The sequence below is a fragment of the Copidosoma floridanum genome, unplaced genomic scaffold, assembly GCF_036245765.1.
Source record: "Copidosoma floridanum isolate Cflo_tuat_1 unplaced genomic scaffold, Cflo_Japanese_pri ptg000029l, whole genome shotgun sequence".
Lineage (NCBI taxonomy): Eukaryota > Metazoa > Arthropoda > Insecta > Hymenoptera > Encyrtidae > Copidosoma > Copidosoma floridanum.
The window spans coordinates 5,383,270-5,404,019 of record NW_028321906.1 but is presented as its reverse complement, the minus strand read 5'-3'; the positions used below and the strand labels follow the sequence as shown (position 1 = coordinate 5,404,019).

The window sequence follows — 20,750 nt, the reverse complement described above, 5'->3', positions numbered from 1 at the left end:
CGCGCGCGTGTGAATGTGTGTGTGTGTCTAGTGTGTGACTGTGTGCTGTGCAATAATCACTAAAATCTGCTGATATCTGATATTGACTATATGGAGGCGTGTGGCGTAAATAAGTAACGATAGACGCTTCTAATGCACGTGCAGGGTGTATCAGCACTTTGGGACAATCTGCAGCCAATTACAAAGCTCCGTGTGTGTGTAGGTTGTTGTGCTGCATCAGGTGCTTGAATCATCATCGTCGTACCAAAGTGCAACCTAGCTACCTAGCTATCAGAAAGAGAAGAAGGGAAAGTGTGGAAAATCTTTGCTGCGCGCCGAGTCGCGCATAAATGAGTGCCAGGACGGGAGGCCAGATTTCTTTTTCTTCTGCTGTTAATTCTTCGACCTCTTCGAAAACAACCAGGAATTCCAGCCGTAACAGCAGTATAGTACAATTAGGAGGGCACACGACGACCATCAGCAGGAACAGCAGCAGAAACAGCAACAGCAGAGGTGCTGGAGGAGGAGGGTAACATGGGTGTTGGTCTGAAGCCGCTCGAGTTCACGGATTGCCTCACGGACAGCCCCTACTTCCGCGAGAATCTCCATTATCACGAGCGCGAGCTCGAAAAGACCAGCCAGCAGATCAAACGGCTCATCAAGGAAGTAAAGGATCTGCTCTCAGCTGCCAAAAGTTAGTGCTCAATAATTAAAAAAAAAAAAAAAAAACCGCACACGCATTATCAGTGTGTCATCTTTCCTTTTTTTAACATGAATTAATAATTATTCTTCTCGTGTTACGTGCATCTCTGCTTTGGGTTTGTCTATCATCTGTTCACTTGATGTTGTGCAGTAGAGATGCAACTACAATTGTATACAGCACTATAGGCCGTATAGACACATATATGTATACAAAGTGCTATTTAATGAATTTTTTTTTTCCATGTCAACTCGAGTGTCCGCCTTGTCGCACTTAATTAATCATAATTTTAACGCAGTCTGACGCAGGGGAGAGAGCACATGTAAGTGATGCTAATGCAGCAGAAACAGCACCAGAGCACAAACTTAACTTGGCTATGCATATATCTCAATCAATCTCCCCCTTTTTTGATAATCCTCTCTCATTTTCTCTGCACACAACAGCATCTCTTTCTCACTCAGCTTCTGTCTGAAGAGTTGCAAGCTGAAGGTGGTTATTCAGCTTTTCTCAGCACAAATTGTAGCAAGTGGGAAGGTCACGTTCATTGAGTACTTCTCTTCCTCCTCTGTACTACTATACTTTTTATCATATGCCTACGCATACGGGCTGCACACAGTCTACGCCTGATAATGATTATGTCACGGTACATCCATTTCAGGCTAATGCCAGTACAACTGCCATTAAAAAAGTATGGCCTCTGTCTCTCTATTACTGGTAAATAGCATGTCATCGTTTCTTACTGGCCTTCACCTGCCTCCATGCATTTGTACTCAATCCATCAGAATGTAGTATTTCTTTTTTTTTTTTTTTTTTTTTCTCCTTTAGAGCCATGTTTTGCAGTAGATTTTTTTGGGTAAATTAGAACTCCATTACCAATACCTATTGTCTCTTTACTAAATCGTCAGATTACTTGGATCATGTTATGAGATAATGTGTTTGCCTTATTTATAGGATATTTTCAGAGTAATATTATACGTTGACTTATTTACTTTAGTATTCAGAAAGTATAATATCATTACCATATTCCATTGTCATGAGTACAACAAAAAAAATTTTAACAATATGTATGTTTCTCTCAGATAACAAGTTGTATCTTGAAAACGTTTGAAATTCCTTATCTCCATGTAGTATTATTTTTTAAAGTAAAAAGTAACAATAGCTTATACTTGTATTTTAATTTTTTTCTTTTAAATTTTCTTTTACAAAATGTTCAACGTTTTTTTTCCAACGCATTTTCAATTTTTATGAATCCCACAGATATATAGAATACCTGTTATAATAATTAATAATTATTTATTCATTGAAAGTAGATCATTGTTTGAAGTTAGAAATGCCCCTAGTTTTGTACACATACATACCTGAATTGTAGGCATTAGTCATTAGTAGATACAACACTTGTCATTTCATATAATTACGTATCATTATAGGTAATAAGTTGATTAAAGTACGAATGAATTATTTTTACCACGTTGCATAATATAACAAACATACGTGCTCGTATCCAACAAAATATTCTTCCACCACGTAGAATTTTCCAAAATTAAAAAAATTCAAACTTACTCTTTCGGAATACTCGTGCCCTGGGTCGAGAAGAATCAATTTTTTACGCCGCGCCAAGTCGACGGAAAATATAATAAATCGAATCGCTAAACCGTATACACGCATCACACGAGAGCGGCACGACGTGCATTTACAGAGCGAAAGTATACAAAGAATGTCACCTCAATCAAAGCACGATGCAATTGATCCAAAACTTTCTATTGTTATTAATGCCCATGCGGGATTGGCAAGTAAAATTTTAAGTTCAAAAGCACCACGAGAGCAATTAAACATACTTTGAGGAAAAAAAAAAACTCTACTTAGTCCGCATCCTTGCATATTTATAGCAAAAGCTCGAGAGAGACAACACCACGCATTTGTACATTTGTGCGATCTATTGTGCATTCCTTTTGCTTTCGCTTTTCTTTTCCATACCTTTCAGGAAAGTTGAGTACGATTTTATCGATTTCAGGAAATGCAACTGATGCCTTGGATAATAAGTTGTATTTCAAAGTGACTTTCCATTCGGATGATAAATTTTATTTTTTTTACTCTCCCTCTCTTTAAACATAAATACCGAGAAGTGAACTACCAATAATTCAAAATGCTGACAGTAGATGCGCTTGTTAATTGTTACAAAAAAAATTTTTGGCGTTGAAACCGGTTAAAATATTTTTACGAAATTAACATGACCCAACGATAAACAAAATTTTAATGATCAAGTTCACGAAATGTTGAAAGTAAATTTGAAATTTTTCAATTTTGGCTGTTTTATTATTGTTGCAACGATTTAACATGCGATGACTCAATGACGTTTTGGGTAAATTAATATGAAAAACGCCCTGTGTTGCAGATCTATCCCGAGCTCAGAGGGCATTCTCAAATACTCTGCAAAACTTCAGCTTTGAATGTATTGGTGAAACACAGACTGAAGATGAATTACACATATCCCAAAGTCTGAAGGAATTTGGTAAACTCATTGCATTGATCGAAGACGAGCGTGGTCGCATGGTATGCACAAAACTTAGCACATTAGCAACGCTGTTATACTTATATATCCTTGTTTCCCCCTTTTTTTTTTATTTCAATTTCCGTTACAAATATTTTCTATCATGTATGTATATAATTGAAAAAAAAAAGTTATACGATAAAATAATTATTTTTATGAACATTTGTATGATAAAAACTCACAAAATGCTTACTACGAATTGATATTTTCATTCTGTATATCGTTATAAGGATAACAAGTGAGTCAGTGGTAAAGGAAAACTACTTTTTAATAGTGTGTTCTCTGTCACTGTTGTTTTCATATATATCACTTACACTTGATACACCGCCTTTATTACACGTGTTTTTACTAATTAAACTTTCAAATAACATTTACCTTATCTGTTCCTACTGAAACTTTTCTACTGTTACATAAGTACATTATACTATCTGTATATATTATGTTGATCTGTTTTTTTCGTTCTAAACGTTTAAAGATGAATGTACTGTGAAAATTCTTGAAACTCGTTCAATTTTTCTAGAGAAAATTTTTTATCAATTTACTAATAAATTTCAATCTTCACAGTACCTCGTCACTTATTACTTTTTTGACAACACTCAAATTGCTTTTTAATTCAATTTTAATAGAACCTTCCACTATGATTTTGAATTATCTAATCTACAATGGCAATAACCGATAAATCCTAGTGCAAGGTTTATTTTTTTAGTTGTATACATTTTGAATTTGAAACATGTAATGGGCTTGGTAAATAAACATCTGCCCAAATATGTTTAGACTGTAGACAATAGTCTTTTTCTCATTGGAATTTAGAATAAATTCCATTGAAATTTTTGTATCGATGTTAGATCAACTCTTTTTTGATTGTTTGTTAATAAAATTTTAAGCTAAATTAATATAATTTTTCCATGACAATTAAAAAAAAAAAAATAATCATCTCTAACTTTTTTTATTGTTCTCATAGAATAAATAGTAGTTAATTTTCGTATGGTTTGCAATTGCTTATTTACTAGTAAAATTTGTTACACACTTGTACACACAAACACTTTGAGTTTTTACAATTTATTCAGTTTTTTTTATTACAGAAACACGTATATATAGAATCACACGCAATTTAAAAAATATATTTCGAATTTCAGTTGGAACGTGCGTACGATCAAATTATACTGCCACTAGAAACGTTTAGAAAAACACAAATAGGTGGTGTCAAGGTAATTTTTTTTTTTTCGTTCGAAGCATTTGAGTTTTTTTAAATTATATCTGTATCGTTTTCTAGGAGGGAAAGAAAAAGTTTGAGAAACAGACGGTTAAATTTTGCCAAAGTCAAGAACGATATTTAAATTTGTCTACTAAAAAACAAGACAATGTTCTTCAAGAGGTGAGAAACACTCTAAACGATCAGCAATGAAAATCATGTTTTAATTAATTAAATTAACATTTTATACTCAGGCGGACGCGACACTGGATATGGCTGAGAGGCATTTTTGCCAGGCAAGCCTAGAATATGTTTTTTTGCTCCAAGAGGTACAAGAGCGCAAAAAGTTTGAATTCGTAGAAACAGTGAGTTTATTTACTTTTTCTATAATTAAAGAGACCGCAGCTTATTAGAAATAACAAATTTTATTGTTACCTGTTTTTTTTTCTTTTTTTACAGCTTCTGAGTTTTATGTTTGGTTGGTTAACATTTTATCACCAAGGACACGAAGTAGCTAAAGACTTTAAACCTTATATGACTGAGTTGCAGTACAAGATACAAAAGGTTAGTTGCTTTAAATTTTACTACTTTATTATGGAACAGGTTATACATAATTACTTGAATTACCCGATTATTGTTAGGAACCGTTGTTTAAAACAGCTTTTCTTACAAAACAAGCTGCTTTAACTATCAAGAATTAATTTTTAATGTAATTTAAAAGTAATTTTGGTGTGGATAGTTTAAAAGTTACATGCTTTTAATTAAAAATTTAATACATATTAAAAAAAAATGTTTATGTTCATTAAGAAATTGCAGTTGAATAAGTACTAATAAAAAAATCCGTGTTAGTGAACTTGTACTAAAAAATATTAATTTTTTGCAGTAACTAAATTATGAATGATAGTCACTAGACTCTTGTTATTTTAACTATGCTCGCTTATAAACTTACAACTAATTGTCTAATAATACGTGTGTGTGTGTGTTTTGTAAGACTAGAGAAAATTTCGATGCTACGCGGGATAAAACAGAGTCCCTCATGAATAAAATGAAGGACGTAAAAAAGGTACGTATTTTTGATTTTTCGCGTTTTTATTCGCGAGCTCTGTTAATGCTTTATTAATAATAGATGCAATACTTGCATTGCCCCAGTCGCTTGAATAATTATTAATAAAGCTATCGACATTGTCAATACGAAAAATTATTTATTCGAAATAAAATTTTTTTTTAGTCTGCCATCGAAAGCGGCCCTAACAAACTATACACCAGAGAAGGTTATTTATACCTTATAGAAAAGAGTGAGTCATAAAATTTATTTAAGTATTGTTACTTTTTTTTCAATGTTAAGTGTTTGTGTTTTTAACTGCCTTACTCTACTTATCAATATTTTTTTTTTCTTTTTTCTAAATCTACGTACCATATATATTTCGCTTGTCTATTTCACAGTTTTCTTGTTTAAATTTTTTTTTTTTTTTTACTTATTTTGTCAAAGAAAATGAGTCATGCAAAGACTTAGAAACTAAGAGTTAAAAACAAAATAGAGTTTGTAGATTAGCCGCGTACATGCGATAAAAGAAAAAAAAAAGCAGAAAGATACGTCAAATTATTTTTGCAGAGGCTTTTGGAACCACTATGACAAAACAATATTGCACATATCAAAAAGATAAAAAGGAATTTACTATGATACCTTATAATCAGCTCACAGGCAAATTTGTAAGTTTCATAAAACTTTCATGCACCTTCAACTATCTGTTTCTCCGTACAATGTTTGCATGCCGTTATGTTGACTAACCATAATTGTCTTTTTCTATTCTCACAGAGCAATAAAGATGTTTTTACTCTCGCATCCTGTGTACGACGCACGTCCGAGTCGATAGAGAAACGATTTTGTTTTGACGTTACTGCCGTTGGAAGGTCAGACTTGTCGCATAAGCCAACGTTTTTTTCTTTTACACTTATATTTCAACTTTAATTTATGCCTTCTAACACTTGTTGAAGTTTATAATACGAATAATATATGTTTGAAATATTATAAGTAAAAAGGTTTTTGCCAATAAAAAATGTATCTATTCAGTCACAGTTGAATGTTTAAACAATTATTTGCAGATCTGGCATTGTATATACATTCCAAGCTCTCTCTGAAGACGATAAAAAAAGTTGGATGGATGCAATGGATGGACGAGAACCTGTATGTTTGATCATTCACATTGGATTCTTTAGTTAATCAAAAAACTATTTATGAGATGATGTAAATTTTTAGGTTCCTTCTTTACAAAATCCGTTGGCAAAGCCGGATGAAAATGTAATCGATGCGACTGGTTTAATGTTCATTTCGAGATGCATTCAAGTGCTAGAAGAAAGAGGTTTAGAAGAGCAGGGACTTTACCGAGTAGTCGGCGTGGCTTCGAAAGTAAATAAACTACTCACAATGGGCCTTGACAGAAGGAAATTGGAAAAGCTGAATTTGGAAAATCGCTATGAGTGGGAAAGCAAGACAATCACTAGTGCTCTAAAAACTTACTTAAGAACTCTTTCTGAGCCCCTTATGACTTTTGCTTATTATGATAGTTTTATTATGGCAGCGAGTAAGTTGCAACATTGAAAACTTTTGTTTTCTTAGTAGTTGTGTCAACGTGAAATCGTTTATTTCTTTTTCCAGAACAAGAATCGAAAGAACAACGAATCAACGACATACATGTACTGGTATATCGCCTCCCAAAGCCCAACCACAAAGTTCTTATAATGCTCATCAATCATCTTCATAAGTAATTATCAAAACCATTTGCTAAATATAACCCTTTTTGTCATACATTCATAAATTTTTGAAATGTATATGTAGACTACAGTTGACTTTTATTACTTTTTATGTAAAATTGATGTATATTTTTCAACTTTTTGTAACTCTCAAAGCAAGCAAAAATATTCCGCATGATATCGCTATATGCAACTTTTACTGTTAATTGATCCAGAAGCACTCCTAATGAGATATTTTTATTACTAATTCTTTATTTACTTTCCCAACAGAGTTGCAAAAAAATGTGATAAGAATCTCATGACAATCGGCAATCTGGCTGTGTGTTTCGGTCCTACCCTCCTGCGACCAGAGCAGGAAACAGTAGCTTCGATTATGGACATAAAGTTTTACAATATAGTAGTTGAAATATTGATAGAGAACTGTGAAAGAATAACAGCTGGTCCACCGCAAGATTCGTCAGGTTTAGCGCAGAGTCTCGCAGTGACCGGTTCGCCTCGAGTTACTGTTGCTTCAGAGGACAAGGAAGAGCCACTGCAGCAGCAGCAGCAACAACAGCAACAGCAGTCACCTCAAAAACAACAGTCACCGCAGCAACATCAACCCCAAGCACAACCACAATCGCCGCAGCAGCAGCAGCAATCGCAGTCGAGCGTCACGGGAAATGGGGCTGTGCATTTGCCATGTTACTCGGTGCACACTGTAGTGCCGGCTACGGTGCAGGTACGCATTTATTTTCGTTCATTGACTTTATTTTATTTTTATTTTTTTTTAATGAATAAATGATTTTTCATTAGAAAGGGATGCAAACATTATTTTTACAATAACTCTCTTTTTCTTTGTTTTTCACAGGAGATATCGCGATCGTATTATGACAATGCGATATCAGTTGGTCCAAAGACACCGCTGATCGATGCCGATCAAAAAAACGGCGAAGATTATCAGGAAACCGAACACCCTAGTCACAGATTGCCTATGTTTTCTGATAGTCACATTAGCCGTTTAAAAAATCGCCATGCTACTTTCATGTACCATTCAACTGAAAGAGGTAATTATTTGACAGTACCTTTGTCATTCTGTTCGCCTTTTTATATAATTGCACGTTTACTTTTCACGTAGTTTCGGGCAGTGGAAACACAAGTAGTTCAAGCGAATCGATAGCTAGCGATCCACCACCATATCATAGCACCATAGTACCTGTCAAACAGAAACGAGACTTGGTCAATACTCATTTCGCGCTACGGAGTAATCCAATTATGTCTTCGTGAGTATATACGTGATCGTAACACCTCTTAATCTTATAACTAAATCTTAAGAAAATTTGACTCTACGCAGACTGGATGGTTTCGAAAATTTTTTATGAATGTCCAAATATCTACCTGTTGATTAAATTATTACTTTTTTTTTTTTTTTTTTTTCGTACATTCAGAGTTAATACATCACCAAGAAGTGGCCGTTCAAGTCCTGGCATAGGAATATGGTAATGCTCAAATCATGTTAAATGTTATAATAAACGTAAATTTTTATACAATTCTACAAGTTGATTAATATTTTTAAATTTAAAGTAGGGTGAGAACACTTTACGCTTGTATGGCAGAAAGTGTTGGTGAGCTGTCATTTGAACCAAATCAGATTATCACAAATGGTAAGTAGCTATGTAAATTTTTAAAAAATTACTCTCTGACTTATAATCAAGCAATTTTTCTCTTTAATGTTTTTTTACAGTTCAGCCATCGAGCGAGCCCGGATGGCTGGTTGGTACTTTAAATGGCAAAACAGGGATGATACCTAAAAATTATGTTGAACAATTACCATAAGAAGACGTACGCACGCAATAATGTAGCGCGTTAAATGCTTCAACTGACCACGTGGCCATCAGTATTCTCTTTTACACATGAAAAAATACACCCACACATTCCAACAAAAGTGCACATTCCGTATTTACCAATTTATAGCACTTAAAACTAGTGAAGACTTTTATACCTATAAATACATTACGAAGACAAATGAAGCAAGCTTTGATTCTCGGCTCTATTAAAATGACATTACTTAGTTTTTTTCTACAATGTAGGAGTCTTATCTCCATTTTGAATGCTTTTTGCAGTGGCATGTGTATATTACATAAAAAAATTATGATTAAATTAGGTCATCGTTGATTCACGGGACCAGTTATTGCTTAATTTGTTAATTTGTCATTAAGGAGAGGTCTCACGAAAGTCTATGTATTGTATTAAGAACTGTTCAAAACTGCGAATCGGCCGTAATTCATTCTTGAATCACAGTTTATGTTGCTTATTTTCTTGAAATCCTACAACGAATTTGAAGTTTGAATCAGTTTTGAATCAAAATTATTATTTTCTTTAAATTTTTCTTTAAAAATTTGTATTTTAGGGTCATACTACAAAAATTACCTAAATTTAAAATACATATGTTCTCAGAATAAGAAAACGATTTATTTATTGAATCGAGAAAAGTTACGGCTAATCCATGCACGGTTCTGATCGTATCCCATTTTTTAATGGAAAATTAGTCAATTATGCATATTATTTATACATACATAACGTATATAAATTCATATATTTATATGACAAATATATGTATACATGATTTATAAAAATTTTCGCTAAAAAAAAAAGATGTTTAATTTATATACACAAGCTTTCATCTATGCTCTTTGGTGTAAATATAATTTGTATACAAGTTAAGTTGACTTATTAAATGTACATAACGGGTAAAAATGTACTAGTAACTACAATGAATATTATGGTTGCTGTTTATTTTGTTTTGTCAAGTCTGTTATGTGTAATTATTAATGGAAACATAAAATGGCTATCTGATTTATAAAACGAAATGGTATTGAATTGATTTTTCCTAACAACCAAACCCTATATCATTTTCTTACAAATAAAATGCTGTAACGTTGACAAAAGTAATTTTGTATTTAAAACTGCCAAAATTTTGTGCTTGTCATAATTGTTGGATTGTTGGGCCAATCGAAGTTGAACAATTTTGGGTGTTTTCCGCAATCGTCACCAGCAAGTAATTGAAGGTTGCGCTCTACGCTACCATCAGGTCGGTAAGTCAACTACCTTGAATTAACTGGCGCTCTGTTCCGTAATCTGGCCAGTTAAAATAGCAGACGACAGTCAACAGCGATGAAATCTTCACTTTTTTCTTGACTTTCACGTCGTTTGCTGTTTTCTGTTCACTGGCCAGATTACAAAAAATAGCCCCAGTTTAATTCAAGGTAGTTGACTAACTGACCTGACAGTAACGTAGAGTCGGTAGAGTGCAAATTTAAATTACTTGGTGGTGACGATTGCGGCAAACACCCCAAGCGGCGTTACCACCACGACCTACGTAACTTTACAGCCTTTGATTTTATCATTCTGGTAAAGAGAGCACGGTGTGTAAGATGTACGTGAAGTTATGTGTAGTAATTAAAGAAATTATTACTAAGTAATGCCATATGGTCGATTTTATTAAACCATATGAATATCTCTATTTTTAGAGGTCGACTTTTGAGTAAAAAATAGATTGTAAACTTGCCGCAAACAGCACAAATCACGTCAACTTTTTATTATCTATCAGTAATATTAGTTGCGGCTGGTTTATAATTATCAAAGTGACTTTGCTGTAAATAGCAATAGTTTATGGGTTAGGTGCTGGTTCCAGGCGATGGCAGACCCACGGCTGCCAGCGGTTCAAGGTTGGGAAGGAGAGACTGATTGAGTAGGCCTGTGTAAGAGTAAGAAGAGTCTTTATTAGAGGTGCCTACAAACAAACGCTCTAGAGCCTGGTCAGGCTAGCACTGGTCGACTGCGCGTGTCGAGAGAGCAACGAGGCAAGTGTGGAGACGCGGGCGGCAGGAGGGGAATTTCCCCCACTCCTGCATACATACAGCCGAGGAGCCCCACATACTCCCCCCCGAGCAAACGCAGTAAAAACATTTAGAGGGTGCATGGCAATATGCAGCACATAGAATAACAAAAATTAATTTTTTAAAATTAGAGGAACGCCGGTACAAATTTTCTTGACAAAGTTGTAGGTACGCAGGTACGAAGTTCTCTTAAAAATAGGTACGCAGGTACAGAGTTTTCTTAAAAGTTAGGTACGCAGGTACAAGGTTTACTTAAAAAATTATAGGTACGCAGGTACAAAATTACTTTGTTGTACGCAAGATCAATCTAGTAAGTTGCATTTTTTGGTGATTAATGATAACGTGATAAGGCTTTATTCTCTTCAAGACTAGATCACAATCAAGTTTTACTTAAATCTAAGGTGGATACAATTGTCCGTTTCATGCAATGTTATATAAAACAAAATTAAGTAACGCAAAAGTGATTCGAGTGTCAGGCGTTAAGATCAAATCTCACATTGTCAGAAGCTTTCTTATTTTTATTACATTGGTAAGTCTTAAGAATAGGTATAGGCTTTTTGGGCTGTAGGGGTGGAATTGATAGGTCGAGTAGAGGAATTCCGAGGTTCTCAGGAATGAAGTAGGCTGGTTTTAGCAGTTCAGTCGAGATCACTTTGGGCACTCCTTTGATGTCGATTTTGAAATCCCGATCAGAGACACGCTCAAGAATCTTGTAAGGCCCCGTGTAAGGTCTTTCGAGAGATTTTACAGCTGGAGAGCGCCGAAAGACGTGAGTGCAAGAACTGAGGTTCTTGAACACGAAAGGGCGAGACCCGTGATGATGTTCGACGGGAACAGGTTTCAGCTGTCGCATGTGCTCGCGGTAATCCTCGATGAAGATTTGAGGATTGGCTTGGAAGTCGTCAGAAATGAAAAATTCTCCAGGAATGCGAAGAGAGGTTCCGTAAAGAAATTCAGCAGGAGAGGCTCCTGTGTCACTCCGCACCGATGTTCGAAGGCCCAAAAGGACCGTGGGGAGGATTTTGACCCAGTCAGGCTCGTTATGACACATAATTGCTGCCTTAAGGCTGCGGTGCCAGCGCTCCACCAGGCCGTTTGCGGCAGGGTGGTAGGCTGCTGTTCTCTTTCTCTGACAACCGATGAAGGACAGGTAGGCGTTGAAAATCTGGGATTCGAATTGGGCTCCCTGATCAGTAGTAAGGAATCTTGGGGCTCCGAACCGAGAGACCCAGTGTTCTTGAAAAGCCCGTAGGACCGTGGAAGCCTCCATGTTTTTGAGAGGTACAGCCTCAGCCCAACGCGAAAACCGGTCGATCATGGTCAGAAGGTACGAGAAGCCGTCGCAGGTTTTGAGAGGACCAACGAGATCGATGTGGACATGTCGAAATCTGTCATCCGGGGCCACGAACTGTAGGGGTTCGTTTTTGATATGACGAGAGATTTTTGACTGTTGACAGTCAGGACAGGCCTGGCACCAGGCTTTGATATGGCGGTGCATCATGGGCCAGACATATCTTTGCCTTAATAGCTGGTCAGTGACCTTGGGACCAGGGTGCGCAGGTGCGTGAAAGAGGTCGAAAACACGTTTTCGAAGTGTTTTGGGCACGTAGGGGCGGATAATGTTGCCGGTCAGGTCGCAGTGAAGGCGACTGTGGTTGTGACCTAGCTCGATGCTCTTGAGGTTAAGCGAGTGATCGGAGGATTCGAGAAGCTCCTTGAGCTCTGGATCATGCTGCTGATGCTGTATGAGTTCGGGCATTTCGATATCGAGAGGTAGCCGAATCATATCAACGCGCGAGAGAGCATCCGCGGCGACATTATCAGTCCCAGGGAGGTGTTCAAAAGATGTTGTAAATTGCGATATAAAGCAGAGTTGACGCCGTTGACGCGGCGAGGCTTTGTCGAGTTTCTGAGTGAACGCGTAGATCAAGGGTTTATGGTCAGTGACCACCTTGAAACTACGACCTTCAAGGAAGTATTTGAAGTGCTTGATAGACTCGTAAACAGCAGTGAGCTCCCGGTCATAAGCGCTGTAATTGCGCTGAGACGCGGAGAACTTCTGCGAGTAGAAAGCGTGAGGCCTCCAGACATCACCAATGAGCTGCTCGAGGGCCGCGCCCATAGCGAAATCCGAGGCATCAGTGACTAGACGAGTGGGAGCATCCGGAGAAGGATGAATGAGATGACACGCATTGACTAGGTCGTTCTTAGTCTGGTCGAAAGCTTGAATGGCTTCTGAGGACCAGTCGATGACTCTGGTGTCATTTTTCTTCGAGTCATTAGTGTAGGTGTAAAGAGGAGCTTGAACAGAGGCTGCGTTAGGCAGGCTGCGGCGGTAAAAATTGACCAGACCCAAGAATCTGCGGAGCTGGACAACTGTATTAGGCCGGGGGTAGTCAATGATCGTCTGAACCTTCTCAAGAGAAGGTTTCGAACCATTCTGGTCGATGAGCTGACCGAGGAAGACTATCTCTGATTTGCCAAACTCACACTTAGAGAGGTTTAGCCGTAAGCCAAATTGTTTGAGTCGCCCGAGGATGACACGAATGTGTTTCTCATGCTCTGCAGGAGAGGACGAGAAAACGAGTATGTCATCTAGATAAGCGAAAGCGAAATCTAGGTCACCCAGGGCTCGGTTAATGTATCTCTGAAAGGATTGAGAGGCATTCCGAAGACCGAAGGGCATGAAGACGTACTCGTACAACCCAAAGGGCGTCGTGACGGCGGTCTTCAAGACGTCAGTGGGGGCCACCGGGATTTGGTAATAAGCCCTGTACAAGTCCAACTTGGAGAAGATTTTCTTACCCTGAAGCAGCATAGAGTAGTCGTGCAGGTAAGGAATAGGGTATTTGTCAGGGACTGTGCAGGAGTTTAAGCGGCGGTAGTCGCCACAGATCCGCCATGACCCATCCTTTTTCTTGACCATGTGGATGGGACTGGCCCAGGGACTCTTCGAGGCTCTGCAAGTGCCCTGTTTGACAAGTTTTTCGAATTCGTCTCGAGCGATCTTAAATTTCTCTGGATCGAGACGCCTAGTTCGTTCCGTAACTGGTGGACCGTTAGTTTCGATATAGTGAAAAACATCCTTCGCCGTCAGAGGAACAGCAGGCTTTTCACCAGTGACTTCAGGAAAGTCCGCCAAAATTTTGGAGAAGTCAGACTCAGCGCTTAAGACGCTGATTTTGGGAGAATTGGAAAGTCTAAGACTCCCGACAGAAAAGGTGTTAGAGTAGGGGTCGATGAGCCTACGTTTTTGCAGGTCAACCAGAAGACCAAAAAAGTGCAAGAAATCAGCCCCCAAGATAGGGCTGGCAACGTCTGCACGATGGAATCTCCAGGGAAATCGACGTTTGAGGCGGAGATCTAAAAGAAGATTCTCTGGGCCGTAAGTTTTAATAATGGAGTCATTCGCTGAATAAAGCTTGAAGTTAGTAGGCTTTGAGTTACTGTCGAGTTTAGGGAGCAAGGAAATCTCAGCTCCAGAGTCAACGAGGAAACTAAGTCCCGAAATAACATCGCGAATGTGGAGGCGTTTAGTCTCGGAAGCATCTCCGCTCGCGGCCTCCAGGCGAGGAAGAGGATTTAGTTTTCCGAGGGGGTGGAGCGCCAGGAGCAATCGCCACGGCAGCGAAAGGCTTTACTGCCAAACTTGGCATGAAGATAGCAAAGTCTATCGCCCTGGGCCCCACCGCCGTCCTTGTCGCAGTTGCGGTTCTGCGACTTGGACCGTCCACGTCGGTTCGATTGACTCCTGGGACGCTTGTCCTTTTTCTTCCAAGTGTCAACCTTGGCCGAGATACGGGCGATCTCAGTCTTGAGCTCATTAAAGCAGGTTAGGATGGGATCAGAACCGACCGAGCTGACTTGAGGGGAATCTGCAGTCATAGATGCCATATATTTATCGGCTGCTTCCGCCAGTTGAGTCAGGTCGGTAATAGCAGAGATTGAGAGAGCGGCGCGACAGTTAGCAGACAACTGTTCCAAGAAGATGGTCTTGAGGACGTCCTCCCCGCAGCCCGCGCCGAGGGAGCGCATGCGACTCAATACTAGCGAGGGCTTACCCTCCAAGGAGAACTGGCTGCGCAAAAGCTGGCGGAGGCGATCAGCCGCCGAGCCACTGAAGGTGGATAGCAAGCGGGCCTTGACCTGTTCGTACAGGTCACTGGGTCGCGGGTTTGCATCTAGGAGGTCGATCACTAAATTCATAGCGTCCGCGTCGAGTTTCTCCGCTATATAGTCTGCTTTGGTTGCGGAAACAGTTATTCCAGCGTTACGTAGGGTTATTTCGCACTGAGAAAACCAGACTCTGGGATCACTGCGTAGGAAGTTGGGGATCTTGGGAGCCCTATAAGCCGACACCTGAGGAGTGCGAGCGTTGGCTAGAGAGTTAGTAAGCTGCTCGTTCTGTTGAGTGGCCAGAGCCAAAGCGGCGGTAAGCTCCTGCAACCGCTCCTCAGTTGCCATCGCAGAGGTTCAAAAAATTCACTGGTCCGAAAAAAAATTTATTGATTTTTCTTACAAAATACGCAAAGCTGATAACCAGTAAAAAAGAATTTTTGAGATCCACTAACCAGCAAATATTGACGATCAATGAATTTTTTGAATGTTAATAATAACGTATAAATAATTAAAATTAATAATAATAAGTCTCTTAGTTGTTAACACGCAGTGACAAAAAACGCCAAGTTGCAAAAAAAAAAGATTTTTGATAAAACGAAGAAATAGATTCTAATAAAAAGTTCACAGTTAACGCTAAGAGTAGTAACGCGCACAAAGGTAAACAAGCGTTTCTGCGAATTACACTGCTTACGCGGTATGGCTTGTCAACAGAGGTTAGGCACCGGTAGTAACTGAGGCACAAAGGCTTTATTTATACTGGTCTTACGCGACCTTCAATAAATACCTCGATGATGCGACGACCTGGAGCGAGTGTGCCGACGACGATGATGATGAAGATGATGCGAAGCCGGTGCGCTCGATGAAGGCGGCGACGGCGCGTGCAGGTGTGGCGCGCAAAGTGTCGATGCAGAAAATGGCGGCGGCGCGCTGACACGTGCGCGGATTACGGGCGAGCAGACACGCTCGCGAAGGGCAGTGCAGGTACGCTGAACAGGTGCACGCGGAGGCGGCCGTTAAGCCAAAAGGCACGACGACGACGCTGAGGCAGGAGGCGGCGCGCTGACAGGGCACGCTGACAAGGCGCTGTAAGCCGGGACAAAGGCAAGGCGGCGTCGTTGACTCGACTCGGAAGACTGCGTACTCTCCTCCCGAAGTAGTCGGGGTCACCAATATGGCTATCAGTGATGCCATGAAAAGAGAGAAAAGGTTGTTTGATGTTTCGTCCCGGGAGCACGCCAGGACTCATCAGTAAGGCTGATGACGTGCTCCCTGCCTTAGACACCTATATCGGTGGGGATACCCTAGCTCAATCTTAAACGCCCTTATATATTAACCAACATGAAATCCGGGCACTTGCGAGAAGGTCGAGTGACATGGTTAGACGCCTAGCGGATGGTTGGAGAAGGACGGAGAGCCGAAGTGTACGTACATGTGTGTGAGAGGGTCCCCACAAGTTATTTGGATCAGCGCCATCTAGCGGTCTTTATTTTTTGGCCAAAAGTGGCTCCTAAAATTCTCAATCAGAGCATTCAGGATTAGAGCCATTTAGTCAATTATAAACCAGCCGCAACTCATGATGAAGCTATAAAATGAAAAAATAACGATACATATGTTTTTGGCGGCAAGTTAACAATCTATCTTATGCTTGAAAATTTATCTTCAAAAGTACAAACACATAGGAGGTCGATTTTTTGGTAGAAAATAAATTGTTAACTTGCCGCCCAAAACACATATACGATTATTTTTTTCATTCCATAGCTTCATCATAAGTTGCGGCTGGTTTATAATTGACTAAATGGCTCTAATCCTGAATGCTCTGATTGAGAATTTTAGGAGCCACTTTTGGCCAAAAAATAAAGACCGCTAGATGGCGCTGATCCAAATAACTATTGCTATTTACAGCAAAGTCACTTTGATAATTACAAACCAGCCGCAACTAATCTTACAGATAGATAATAAAAAGTTATCGTGGTTTGTGCTGTTTGCGGCAAGTTTACAATCTATTTTTTACTCAAAAGTCGACCTCTAAAAATAGAGATATTCATATGGTTTAATAAAATCGACCATATGGCATTACTTAGTAATAATTTCTTTAATTACTACACATAACTTCACGTACATCTTACACCGTGCTCTCTTTACCAGAATGATAAAATCAAAGGCTGTAAAGTTACGTAGGTCGTGGTGGTAACGCCGCTTGGGGTGTTTGCCGCAATCGTCACCACCAAGTAATTTAAATTTGCACTCTACCGACTCTACGTTACTGTCAGGTCAGTTAGTCAACTACCTTGAATTAAACTGGGGCTATTTTTTGTAATCTGGCCAGTTAAAACAGCAAACGACGTGAAAGTCAAGAAAAAAGTGAAGATTTCATCGCTGTTGACTGTCGTCTGCTATTTTAACTGGCCAGATTACGGAACAGTCGAACAGAGCGCCAGTTAATTCAAGGTAGTTGACTTACCGACCTGATGGTAGCGTAGAGCGCAACCTTCAATTACTTGCTGGTGACGATTGCGGAAAACACCCCAAGTTGCATGGTTAGACACCTAGCGGATGGTTGGAGAAGGACGGAGAGCCGAAGTATACATGTGTGTGAGAGGGTCCCCACAATGTGACTACTATAGCGCCGAAGTGGCTGGGCAATGAAACGGAGTGGCCAAAGTTGAAACTAAAATGTATCCCCCGCATCCACCTTGAAGTGAGATATATATATATATATATGTATATAGACATCCGTATGAATATACATGTACGTCAATTGATGAATGATTACCTATTTAGTCAGTTTTTATGTGTGAATATTCACGAATTATACGTTTGATCACTGAAACAACTGGAATGAAAGTATTGAAACATAAAATATATATTGTTTCACGAGTTTCTTGATGTTAATATGCTTTATATTTTTAAAAGCTTTTGAAATTCGCAGACAGACATGGCGGCGCGATGGAAGCGTTCCTGATTGGTCAATCAAAATGGATGCGCAACGCCACACCTTATATTCTTACATCATGGTCATAACCTAACAATGACGTAATTAAAAACATTCTTATTTATTGTATATTTTTTAATATTTTAAAATAGTGGTCATGTAAAAACTGAATATAGGCGCAGTTTATTTAGTTGTTTTAATTATTCTTCGTAACTGTAAATTATAGTCATCAATATGTGAATCATCCACGTACTCGTCGAATTTATGTATATATTCAGGTAAAACTTTTCATTTTCACTAAATATATTTATTAATATTACAGTAGTTAATCGTATCAACAGATTTTAACATAATCATTCATAACTTACTGTTCCATTGTAACAGAGTACAATAATCAACACGTCACACGTAGGTACACATTACTTGCCAACGAATAGTCAACTCTAGGTATAAAGATATGAGAATTTCCACGTCGCAAGTATGGATTGGCTTGTTTTTAAGGATATTTTAGCCGTGACGGCATCGATTTGCACTATCCTTCAATTTTTATCTGGAATGTAAGTTTCAGCGTTTACATCAATATAAATACAGTTATTGTAAATCTGATTTATATTTTTAAATGATAACATGAAAGTGTAATAAGTCTTTTTGATGAGTGTTTTTTTAGATTGGTATGCAAAAAGTTTGCCAAAAACAAATCCACGGGAGATGCTTCTGGACTAGCATTTGTCACTTGCTTTCTTTCGTAAGTCAAAATTTATTATTGTAAGAATTTTATACTTGAACATTTTTTTTGGTTACACATTTATTTTACAGGTGCAGCTTATGGATGCTGTACGGTATTTTGATTAATGATAAATCAATAATAATTGTTAATACTTTTGGATCATCACTGCAATTCTTCTATTCCTTTACATTTTACATTTACACAGTCAAAAAGAATGTTATTGTAAAGCAAATCTTATTGGCTTTGACTTTCATCAGTTTTATGTATTTATATTGGTTATTGGAAGAGGATGTTTCTAAGGTCATCAGGCACGTTGGTCTTATCAGTTGCGTATTCACGATTTTGTTCTTTGCATCGCCATTGATAAATCTGGTGAGTGTTAGAAAATTGTTGTGGAAATCTCACATGATAATTGTTTGAAAATTATAACGTCTCATAAAATATAACAAACGTTTTCAGGCTCACGTTTTGAGGGTAAGAAGTGCAGATAGTCTACCATTTCCTGTGATCGTGGCTTCTTTCATCACCTCCTGTCAATGGTTTTTTTATGGTTGTCTCATCAACGATTACTTCATTCAAGCGCCTAATTTTCTTGGGTGCATCCTAAGCGGATTTCAGCTTATTTTATTTATTATATTTCCCACCAAAAGATCGGATAAGGAGCAGCTAATTTAATCTAATCTAATCTAAAGATTATATTTTTGACACTGAGAATATTTAAACACTCGAGGCAGCATTTAAGTGTAATATATATGACAAAACCCTGCAGAATTTTTTAAAGTCTCGACAACCAAATGTGATATTCTAGATTAAGAAGATGTTTATTATATTGCGCATATTCCTGAGTACAAACAAAAAGACGAACACCCGTAGGTTACAGAAAAAAAAAGAAACAATAAAATAAAATAAATGAATAAATTAAAAAATCTGGGAGTTAATTATTTGTTTGTATCATCATTTTTAATTTTAAGCTACAATGTCTATTTGTATTGTTGACGTTTGATAAAAAATACAAGTGTATATTGTAGGAAGTGTGGTCAACTACTTGAGAGAGAAAAAAAGTGTTTCGTCCCGGGAGCACGCCAGGACTCATCAGTAAGGCTGATGACGTGCTCCCTGCCTTATAATGGCAAAACGACTGGGACCACATGCACGTATTCCATGGTATAAGGCTAGATGCAATGCCATAGAAGGCGTTTTGTCAAGCACGCTACTAACAGATAACATCCAATGGCCTCCAGAAAAGGCATGCATTATGTATACCACGGGGCAGTGTCTTCAAAACACGAAATAAGAAAAAAGGCCTTTGAAATAATGAGGTCATTAGGAATTATGGATGGAGGAAAATATCGTAATGCTTTTGCAGTACTATGCAAGCAATCACAATTTGCTGAATTAGGACACATATACATGATAATGACGTATATATACAGCGAGCATCCAGATCCTCGGGTTCACAGAATTCATCGGAGCTGAGAAATCCCCAATGGCAGCTGTTCTGGATATAATGACCGAAATGCCAGAGGAAAACAGGCCATATGCAGGATTGCTCTATCATGGAGACAAATATGAACCTCTGCGATCCCGATTCATGCGGCCAATGTTTGCTGCTGCGCGAGCTGTAGCACAATACTACAATCCATCAATGAAGAACTATGTAACCCGAGATGATGAGAAGTATAAAGACCTAATGTACAAAGTGACTCAATACTTAGATAAGAAATACAATGCAAGCATACATAGTGCTGCACATATCTTTAAAGTAAAGGCTTTCTTCATACTGACGCAGCAGAGGCATTTATCTCCGGTCACAATAGAGAACAAGATGATGATGACGATTTCCAAGATAATCCCATAGCAGAGAGGGACTAAATTTGTAATCGTGCGGGAATTTCGTCGCTTGACGGGAGTTGATTAATAAGGG

The 20,750-nt window shown here is 38.4% G+C and overlaps 2 protein-coding genes across 5 annotated transcripts; both read left to right on the top strand.

The window, feature by feature from the left end:
• The first annotated feature begins 45 nt into the window (after positions 1–45).
• Graf (GTPase regulator associated with FAK) lies at positions 46–10,019 on the top strand. Of its 4 annotated transcripts, XM_089595852.1 has the most exons (21): positions 46–673; positions 3,072–3,229; positions 3,458–3,465; position 3,502; positions 4,364–4,435; positions 4,501–4,602; positions 4,674–4,784; positions 4,879–4,983; positions 5,411–5,482; positions 5,648–5,714; positions 6,032–6,129; positions 6,236–6,330; positions 6,523–6,604; positions 6,677–7,001; positions 7,076–7,181; positions 7,441–7,891; positions 8,021–8,216; positions 8,288–8,432; positions 8,598–8,648; positions 8,734–8,813; positions 8,894–10,019. In XM_089595852.1, the coding sequence occupies exons 1-21, from the start codon at positions 514–516 to the stop codon at positions 8,983–8,985; spliced, it is 2,577 nt and encodes an 858-aa protein (XP_089451978.1). In that variant the 5' UTR covers positions 46–513; the 3' UTR covers positions 8,986–10,019. The 4 variants fall into 4 exon arrangements, with proteins under 4 accessions (XP_089451978.1, XP_089451980.1, XP_089451977.1 ...); XM_089595854.1 differs by lacking the exons at positions 3,458–3,465; position 3,502 and having other exon boundaries at positions 7,441–7,651; positions 7,733–7,891; XM_089595851.1 differs by lacking the exons at positions 3,458–3,465; position 3,502.
• An 8,195-nt stretch (positions 10,020–18,214) lies between these two features.
• Positions 18,215–19,844, top strand: slv (sugar transporter SWEET1). Its single transcript, XM_023389716.2, has 5 exons — positions 18,215–18,377; positions 18,484–18,656; positions 18,767–18,844; positions 18,916–19,198; positions 19,286–19,844. The coding sequence occupies exons 2-5, from the start codon at positions 18,580–18,582 to the stop codon at positions 19,499–19,501; spliced, it is 654 nt and encodes a 217-aa protein (XP_023245484.2). The 5' UTR covers positions 18,215–18,377; positions 18,484–18,579; the 3' UTR covers positions 19,502–19,844.
• Positions 19,845–20,750: the final 906 nt, after the last annotated feature.